At 38.0% G+C, this 10000-nt stretch overlaps 1 protein-coding gene across 1 annotated transcript in view; it reads left to right on the top strand.

Moving 5' to 3' along the window:
• spg11 (SPG11 vesicle trafficking associated, spatacsin) overlaps positions 1-10000 on the top strand; it is a 71272-nt gene that overhangs the window by 3556 nt on the left and 57716 nt on the right. Inside the window, exons 2-10 of the mRNA XM_056234948.1 lie at positions 232-407; positions 759-986; positions 2566-2749; positions 2990-3127; positions 3925-4298; positions 5612-5757; positions 6467-6599; positions 8593-8748; positions 9369-9547. Of these exons, the coding sequence (XP_056090923.1) occupies positions 232-407; positions 759-986; positions 2566-2749; positions 2990-3127; positions 3925-4298; positions 5612-5757; positions 6467-6599; positions 8593-8748; positions 9369-9547 (1714 nt within the window). The remainder of the gene's footprint in view (positions 1-231; positions 408-758; positions 987-2565; positions 2750-2989; positions 3128-3924; positions 4299-5611; positions 5758-6466; positions 6600-8592; positions 8749-9368; positions 9548-10000) is intronic.

The raw sequence follows: 10000 nt of genomic DNA on the forward strand, positions 1-10000 counted from the left end.
CTCACTCACTCACTCTCTCACACGCACTCACTCACTCTCTCACACACACACACACACTCTCTCACTCACTCACTCTCTCACACGCACTCACTCACTCTCTCACACACACACTCACTCACTCTCTCACACACTCTATCTCTCACACACACTCACACACACACACTCACTCACACTCTCTCTCTCACACACACACTCTCTCTCTCTCACTCACTCTGTTGTTTTGCTGTTGAGTTTCCTGTGGGAAGACCTGTCAGATCCCAGTGGTCGTGATGTGAAGCCGAAGCTGCTTCTGCTGGACTCTCAGTGGGATCTGAGACTGTATGAGCTGACCCCTCAGGATCAGGTTCTGCTCGTGTGTGTGACGCCTTCTGACTCGCTGCTGCGCTGCGTTCAGGACAAACACCCCGGTGAGAGAACACACACACACACACACACCTTCACATTAGTGCTGGGCGGTATGACCAAAAATTTATATCACGGTATGTTTCAAAATTATGCCTGTTTCACAGTATATTACTTTCTTTTTTTCAAGCATGACTGTGTGTTAACCACATTTTCTACTGATCGAGAGCAGCAATACTGCAGTAGATTGACTTATAATGCCCTATTTTACTGTCATGAGTGAATATTGTAGAATTTTTTTAGAGCATAAACGACATCTGCAAAGTTACGATGCTCAAAGTTCAAAGCAAAGGGAGATATTTGCTATTAAAGACGTTTTTTAAGAACTACAACAAACGGCTTTCTCTCCTCCTCAGATGTGTGTGAGCTGCTCTCTCTCTCTCCGCTGAGCTTCACCGATGGCCTGTGTGTCCTGCTGGTCAACACGTGTGTCCTGCTGACGCTGCGCTGGGCGGACGAGACCTCGAGCCTCGACACACACTCCTCCTGTCGCCTCGACACCCCGATCCCGGCGGGGGAATCCTGCGTGGATCAGCGGCTCTGCCGGGGGACGCTGTTCCTCCTGCTCAGCACTGGACTCGCGTGTATCCTTCAGTCTGACACACACCACAGGCCTTCTCTGAGCCAGACAATGGTTGAGCTGTATTTATGGACTATACAACATATTAATTGTAATTGTACAAAAAATACAGTTCAGTGCGACAAGTCTATCATATCGGCTATAATTGTGTGTTTGAGATGTGGCTTTTAATGGTGAGATTTTTGTTTTTGTAATCAGGCTCTCAAAAATTATATACAAATTTGGATTTAGATTTGTCGGCCAATATATCGGCTTTCAAATATAACGGATTATCGGTTATCGGTATCGGCCAAACTTTTCATAGCGGTGCATCTCTACTATATACTTATTATTATTACATTTATAAAATATATTCTTATGACAGAGAGAAATTACAGGCCTTCTCTGAGCCAGACATGCTGTAGTTCACTTTTGACATGGTTGAGGTTTATTTATGGGCTTTAGGACATATTTTTATTGTAATTGTACAAAAAATACAGTTCAGTGCGACTGTCATATAAGTCTGTCATATCGACTACATAAAATTATAATGAAAACATTATAATTGTGTGTTTGAGACGTGGCTTTTAATGGTGAGACTTTTATTTTTGTAATCAGGCTTTCAAAAATTTGATTTATCGGCCAATATATCGGTTATCGGCTTTCAAATAAAGAATTATCGGTTATCGGTATCGGCCAAAATGTTCATAGCGGTGCTCTCTACTATATACTTATTATTATTATTATTATTATTATTACATTTATAAAATATATTCATATGACAGAGAGAAATTACAGGCCTTCTCTGAGCCAGACATGCTGCAGTTCACTTTTGACATGGTTGAGCTTTATTTATTCGCTTTAGGACATATTTTTATTGTAATTAATTTTACATACATGAATCAATCTAGAAGATAATTAAACAAGGCTTGTGAAACACCTAATTCGAAATTTTTTTTTTTATTTTTTTTACTTTTTTATTTTGAAGTGAAAAGTGAATATGTAATATAATATTTTTTTAAATCTTAAGTATGCCAAACTTTTTAATTATATTTAACAATTAATTTAAAATAATATAATATTTAAAAAAAAAAGAAGTATGCCAAACTTTTAAATTATATTAAATAATTCATGTAATATAATATAATATTAAAAAAATCTCTTAAGTATTCCAAACTTTTTAATTATATTAAACAATTAATTTAAAAAATATAATATTTTAAAAAATCTTAAGTATGCCAAACTTTTTAATTTTATTAAACAATTACTTTTAAATAGTATACATTTTTTTTTTTTACAAATTTTAAGTTTGACCACACTGCTGGTCAAAAGTTTGGAGTAATTACATTTCTTATTTTTTTGTATGTGTATAGCCTATGTCTCTTACAATTCAAAAATGTAATTATATTTAAAAAATCTTTTTTAATTATTTGCACAATTTTTTTTTTTTTTATTCTCAGTGGTTTTAAATGCAGTACAAAAAAAATACTACCATAATGTAAATACTTTTTATTTCTTTATTTAGTAATTTTTGAATTAATGTCTCTTTTTAAGTGTGTGTAGTTGTTAGTTTTAGCCGTGTTTTCTTTGACGCTGTGTGTCAGACGTGTTGGACGGCACTGACGGGAAGCTCCTGGCGACGGTGGACTTTCCCTCATACTGCGGATCAGCTGACGTTCCTCCGTCTGTCTCGTTCTGTCTGATCCAGATCTCACATGATCTCAGCACAGCGGTGACCGTGACCCGGCAGAACCAGGCCCTCGCCCTCGACCTCAACCACTACTTCCGGTGCGCCTTATACATAATCGCATATTCAATGCTGCTTTTAATATTATCCTGTACTATTAAAATGTAATAATATAAATGTAAAGACAAGCGTCTTGGATATGTGTATCCATTATATATAACATTGCAGCTGTATACTACTTTATATTATTGTTGTTATTATATTTTCTTTTGTTGTCAAATATCATGACGTAAACTGCAACTTCCAGATCTATTCCCTATTGTTTTCTGTGTGGATTTCAGGATGTATCCGGATCACTTATATTGTCGCGCCGCCGCTAATCCGCCTTTTCCCAGCCCCACTGAATCATGGGATCAGGACAGCCTCGCAAGCTCCGCCCACAGCCTGACCATACTGGACAAACCCTTCCAAACAGACAGGTACTATATGTGTACTATGTTTTAAATTGAGATCATCTGAAAGCTGAAGCTTTCCATTGATGTGTGGTGTGTTAGGATAGGACAATATTTGTCCGAGATACAACTATTGAAAATCTGGAATCTGAAGGTGCAGAAAAATCTAAACATTGAGAAAATCGCCTTTAAAGGTGAAACTCGAAAAATGAGAATATGGTGCAAAAGTTCATTTATTTCAGTAATTCAACTTAAAAGATGAAACTAATATATTATATAGACTCATTACATGCAAAGTGAGATATTTCAAGCCTTTATTTGTTATAATTGTGATGATTATGGCTTACAGATATGAAAACCCCAAATTCAAAATTAGAATATTGTGAAAAGGTTTTCATAGCTGTAATCCATAATCATCACAATTATACCAAATAAAGGCTTGAAATATCTCACTTTGCATGTAATGAGTCTATATAATATATTAGTTTCATCTTTTAAGTTGAATTACTGAAATAAATGAACTTTTGCACCATATTCTCATTTCTCGAGTTTCACGCATTTGCTGCATTCACTCACAAAAATTAATTTCTTCTATATTTACGGTAGGAAATTTACAAAATATCTTCATGGAACATGATCTTTACTTAATATCTTAATGATTTTTGCCATTAAAAAAAAAAGGGATAATTTTGACCGGCATTTGCCACAGAAACACCCGTGCGACTCGAGACTGGGTTTGTGGTCCAGGGTCACATATATAAATCTGACATAATGCATCACTCTCAGTCTGGGCTTCATTTCCCGGGCCGTTTAAATGTGTCCAGGTCGTGGGAGTCGCGTCTGTCGCTGCTGTATAGTCGATGTAAAGGCCCGGATCGTCCGGGTCGCAGGTTCCCCTGGTTCAGAGACTTCACACACATCGAGTGCCGTCGGGCGGCCGCCACCGCCAAACTCTCCCAGTCCTCCGTGAAGCCAGGGGGCGCTGTGACGTGTTTCACCGTGCCGGAGAGAGCCAGGCCGACGGGCCTGAACGTGTCCGAGTTCTCCGCGCTGGTTACGTTCGTTTCTCCTGCGAACGCAAACACGGTTCTGGCCTACTGGGATCTGGAGGGTCAAAGCGTCACGTACCAGCGCTCGGACGCTCCTGCCGTTCCCGTCCAGAGGTCTGACGACGAACACCTGTGTCTGTTACTGAAGGGTGAGACATCTGTTCAGCTGACCTCTGACCTTATGCCACGTATCTAAATATGACCTGTTTTTATTTTAAATGCACTGGCTGTCATGTTGAACATCCATTTCTGTAGAACATCAGCGCAAAATTCAAGAAAATTAAGCCTATTTTAGGACCATCAATTTTAAACAAAGCAAAAAGTCCCAAAAAGTCACGTTAAACTGACAGATAAAAAAAAAAAACATATTTCTGTAAGGCTATAAGCATGTTTAATTTGTGCATTTATTTTGTTTACATTTTATTTAGAGATGCAAAAAGCAGCAATACACAAAAATACACAGCAATGACTTAACATCATTTATTTAAGTATTTATTTAAACATTTATGTATTATTTATTTAAACAAGCATTTATATAAATATTTAGGCATTCATTTATTTATTAAAGCATTTTGTATGTATATTATACACATTTTTATTCATTTATGAATTTAAATAATTATTTATTTTAGCATTTATTTAAGCATTTATTCAAGCGTTTTTATTTAAGGATTTATTTAAACATTTGCAGTAATAAACATTTATGTATTTATTTAGTAATTCATTAATTTATTACGCATTTATTTAAACATAAGCATTTATGCAAATATATTTATACATATATATTTATTTATTTATCCATAATAATTATTTCATAATATTTTTTTGCATTTATTCAAGCTTTTTTATTTAAGCATTTGTTTAAACATTTACAGTATTAAACATTTATGTATTTAAGAATTCATTCATTTATTTAGGCGTTTATTTAAACATTTATTTAATATTTAAACATAAGCATTTATGTAAATAAATGTATTTATCCATTAAAGCTTGTTTGTTAATTTATGCATTTAAGAATTTATTTAAAAATTTAAAAAGAAAATAGCATTTATTAATTAATTTTTTTAAGAATTAGTTTAAACATTTATTTATGCATTTATTTATTTAAGCATTTTAAAGCATTGTAATATTATTTGTACTGCCTTTTAAATATGTATGACATATTTTTGTATTGTAATACAAAATAAAATAAAAAAACATCTGAGAGTATTCATGGAAATTACTAATATGGCTTAATTTTCTTTATGCAAAATATAAATACCTGTTTTTAATTATTTATTTTTTGCTTACGTTTAGGTTAATGTGATCTGGTCATTCAGCTGGTATATAAATAAGATTTGATTGTGTGCTTACAAAAAATACGTTGATGGTGCGATGGTACACTGACTGTATTACCATGTTACATCGAGTGTATATCATGGTACTGAATAATAACCAGTGTGTGTGTGTGTGTGTGTTTTAGCGTCGGGTCTGTCGGTGGTTCTGTTCTGTGTGACGCAGGAGGAGCTGTTGAACCGGCTGATGGTGTTTGGCACCGCTGGTACGGTCGACTCGCTCTGCCATCTGAACGCATGGGGACGCTGTTCAATACCCATACATGCCCTACAGGTACACACACACACACACACACACACACTATGCCATTTCATTCAAATATTATTCATGAAACTCAGAGAATAAGGCGTTAAAGAGGACCTATTCTGCTATCTTTATCTTTCTTTAGTGTGTAATGTTGCTGTTTGAGCATGAAAAAGCTCTTCTCTATATCAGTGTCAGTGTTTCTGAACTCTGTAGTCTTGAGTTTCTCCCGGGAACGAACACGTCACAATATTCCTCATTATAATAATTCATGCACATAATAAAGGGGCGGGGCCTGGTTGAGTGAGTTAGTAGTGTGTTAAACTGGCGGTTATGGAAAGGGGCGGGACATTTCCCAAACACACTCGAAGCTCTCGACCAATCACAACACACCGATCCAGCCGACCAATCAGAGCACAGTGTGCTTTTCAGGAGGAGGGGCTTCACAGAGACAGGAAGTAAACAGAGCGTTACTGACAGACTGGGAAGAGAGGAGCCGCAACAATGGAGAATATGAGGAGAATAATCAACATTCAAGCAGGAAAACCTGTTCTAGTAGAGCCTGAAACACATCAAGACTGTAATAGGGGCATAATAGGTCTTTAAGAAACTCAAGGCTGTTTGCTGTGGTGTTTTTATGGTTTAAAGTGCCTTTTAATCATGGTTCACACAACCTCAAACTTGGCTGCATTGTGTCTGAAATGTCTATATGAATATGTGAATATTATGTTAATTTCAGGCCGGCCTCAAGAACCATCAGCTGGACACGGTTGATTTCTTTCTGAAGAGTAAGGAGAACATCCTGAGCCCCGCGTCTGGGTTTGTTCTGCCCGATCAAACGCCGGTCGCCTCGACCCAAACGCAGCTGAGGAGTAAGACACCCGCTTTAATGAGATCATCTGATCCTAACCCGCTGCTCAATTAAACGATCTGAAGAAGTCTTCTCTCAGATCTGCCAGGTTATTGAAGGGCAGGAGCAACGGCGTAAATGTGAAACTGGAGAGCGTCTTTAATGGGCCGCTGTTTTAGCTCATGACCTCAGTGATTGGATCTCATGAAATATGAAATAGGTCTTATTTCAGTCACAAAAAAGCAAAAGAAAAACTAAATTTACGACTAAATTAAAAAATATATATATATAATTAGAAATCCACAATATATCGGCCATTATATCGATATATGTTAATTTTTTTATGTTGTCGTTATCGGTCATATAAGAACATTTGGCCGATATATTAAAGCTGATAAATAATGGATTATGTCCTTCAGCTGAGACGCTTCAGATGCGCACTGTTCAACATGATGGTTTGAATTGCTTGAAATATGATTGGAATCACTTCAAAAAAGGAAAATACAGTTCATACAGCGAGTCTGTCATATAAGCTTCGTAAAATTATAACGAGAATGTTATGATTGTGTATTTGAGACGTGGCTTTTAATGGTGAGACTTTTGTTTTTGTAATCAGGCTCTCAAAAATTATATAAAAATGTGGATTTAGATTTATCAGCCGATATATCGGTTATCGGCTTTCAAATATAAAGAATTATCGGTTATCCTATCGGCCAAAATTTTCATATCGCTGCATCTCTAATTATACTAAATAATATTAGAGTGATTTCTGAAGGATCATGTGACACTGAAGAATAAAGTAATGATGCTGAAAATTCAGCTTTGATCATAAAAATAAATTAAATTCTAAAATATATTCACATAGAAAAAAGTTATTTTTAAATTGTAATAATATTTCACTGTTTTTACTGTATTTTTGATCAAATGAATGCAGCCTTGGTGAGCAGAAGAAACTCTTTCACAAACAACACTTCTGACCGTGTGTGTGTGTGTGTGTGTGTGTGTGTGTGTACCTACTTAACTATATTTTGGGGACAAATTTGTACCCATAAGAGACCAAAACCTGAAAAAATCTCCGAAAACCTCCCTTTACGGACGTCCTCATTTGTAAATCTGGTCTAAAAATAAAGTAATTAAAGGTGGATTTTTTTAAATGTAAAAATGCAGAAAGTTTTCTTTGATGGGTAGGTTTAGGGGTCAGGTTAGTGTGTGTGTGTGTGTGTGATGGGTAGGTTTAGGGGTCAGGTTAGTGTGTGTGTGTGTGTGTGTGATGGGTAGGTTTAGGGGTAGGCTTAGTGTGTGTGTGTGTGTCTGTGTGTGTGTGTGATGGGTAGGTTTAGGGGTAGGGTTAGTGTGTGTGTGTGTGTGTGTGTGCGATGGGTAGGGTTAGTGTGTGTGTATGTGTGTGTGATGGGTAGGTTTAGTGTGTGTGTGTGTGTGTGATGGGTAGGTTTAGGGGTCAGGTTAGTGTGTGTGTGATGGGTAGGTTTAGGGGTAGGGTTAGTGTGTGTGTGTGTGTGTGTGTGTGAGATGGGTAGGGTTAGTGTGTGTGTATGTGTGTGTGTGATGGGTAGGTTTAGGAGTAGGGTTAGTGTGTGTGTGTGTGTGTGTGTGTGTGTGTGTGTGTGTGTGTGTGTGTGTGTGTGTGTGTGCGTGCGTGTGATGGGTAGGTTTAGGGGTAGGGTTAGTGTGTGTGTGTGTGTGTGTGATTGGTAGGTTTAGGGGTAGGGATAGTGTGTGTGTGTGTGTGTGTGCGATTGGGTAGGTTTAGGGGTAGTGTGTGTGATGGGTAGGTTTAGGGGGCAGGTTAGTGTGTGTGTGTGTGTGTGTGTGTGTGTGTGTGATGGGTGGGTTTAGGGGTAGGGTTAGTGTGTGTGTGTGTGTGTGATGGGTAGGTTTAGGGGTAGAGTTAGTGTAAGGGAATAGAATATACAGTTTGTACAGTATAAAACCCATTATGTCTATGTAATGTCCCCGCTTAGATAGCTAAGTAAACGTGTGTGTGTGTGTTTTAGATGTTCAGGCTCTGTGTCCGGCGCTGGATCTGCTGCGTTCTGCCATACGGGACACACACACAGAAGCCCAGAGTCATCAGTTCTGTGAACAACTGCTGAGCATCACGCTGACCTTCCTCAACACACAAACCAAAGTCCTCCTCACCAGCGCACACGGTAAACACACATGCCATCTCAGAGAAGTGAGCGCTTATTCCGTGACGTCAAACTGAAACTGACATGTGTGTTTAGGGTTCGAACAAGGTGCTTAAAGTACTTGAATTAGATTTTATTTATTTTTTAAATCCTGGAAAACCCTTGAAAACAGACATTTTTATGAATAAGTACTTGAAAAGTGCTTGAATTATTGAAAGACAAAATATACATGTATACAAATGAAACTAGTGTTTCATTTTTCAGAAAAAAACAAATATAATCTTTTCACGCAAAATAAATGCTGCAGATTTTGAGCCGAAATGGCTATTAGCGTGATGTTGCTCATATATTCCCAAGTATACGATAAAACTTTCATTCTTCAGGTCAATCACATATTCATGGGAGGGAGAAATCAGTTTGAATGAGGAAATCATTCATATCCTTATAATGGTTAAGGGGATTTCATATGACGGGCTTGAATAGGATTTTGAAATCCTATTAAAATTGCATTTCTGGATTAACTTTTTTAGAATTTGAAAATGAGATCTCTGATTGTATTCCTTAAAAACCAAAAACAGCAGTCCTTGAAAGTCCTGGAATTTGATTTGACCGTGTCTGTGCGAACACTGTGTGTTGTGTAGAGCTGGACGTGAACCGGCAGGAGTGTGTGCAGATTTTAGACGGCTACATCTCTGATCTGCGCGGGTTCATGAAGAAGTTCCCGTGGGCTGATGGAGGTGAAACACCGGTGTGTGTGAGTCCTCAAGCTCCTGCGTCCAGCGCCGGCACCGACCCGGAGTGGCAGTCGCTCTCTGATGAGGTCAGTCAACGAAACACTCGAGACACGAGCCATGCCTAAAAAAAAGAGACATCAGGCCTGATATATATATATTGAGTGAGAGAGTGTGAGTGTGTGTGAGAGTGTGTGTGTGAGAGTGTGTGTGTGAGAGTGTGTGTGTGAGAGTGTGTGTGTGAGAGTGTGTGTGTGTGTGAGAGTGTGTGAGTGAGTGAGAGTGTGTGAGTGAGTGAGAGTGTGTGAGTGAGTGAGAGTGTGTGAGTGAGTGAGAGTGTGTGAGTGAGTGAGAGTGTGTGAGTGAGTGAGAGTGTGTGAGTGAGTGAGAGTGTGTGAGTGAGTGAGAGTGTGTGAGTGAGTGAGAGTGTGTGAGTGAGAGAGAGTGAGTGAGTGAGAGAGACTGAGTGAGAGAGACTGAGTGTGAGAGACTGAGTGTGAGAGACTGAGTGTGAGAGACTGAGTGTGAGAGACTGAGTGTGA

Source organism: Rhinichthys klamathensis, unplaced genomic scaffold (assembly GCF_029890125.1).
Source record: "Rhinichthys klamathensis goyatoka isolate OS25496 unplaced genomic scaffold, OSU_Roscu_1.1 h1tg000409l_1, whole genome shotgun sequence".
NCBI lineage: Eukaryota > Metazoa > Chordata > Actinopteri > Cypriniformes > Leuciscidae > Rhinichthys > Rhinichthys klamathensis.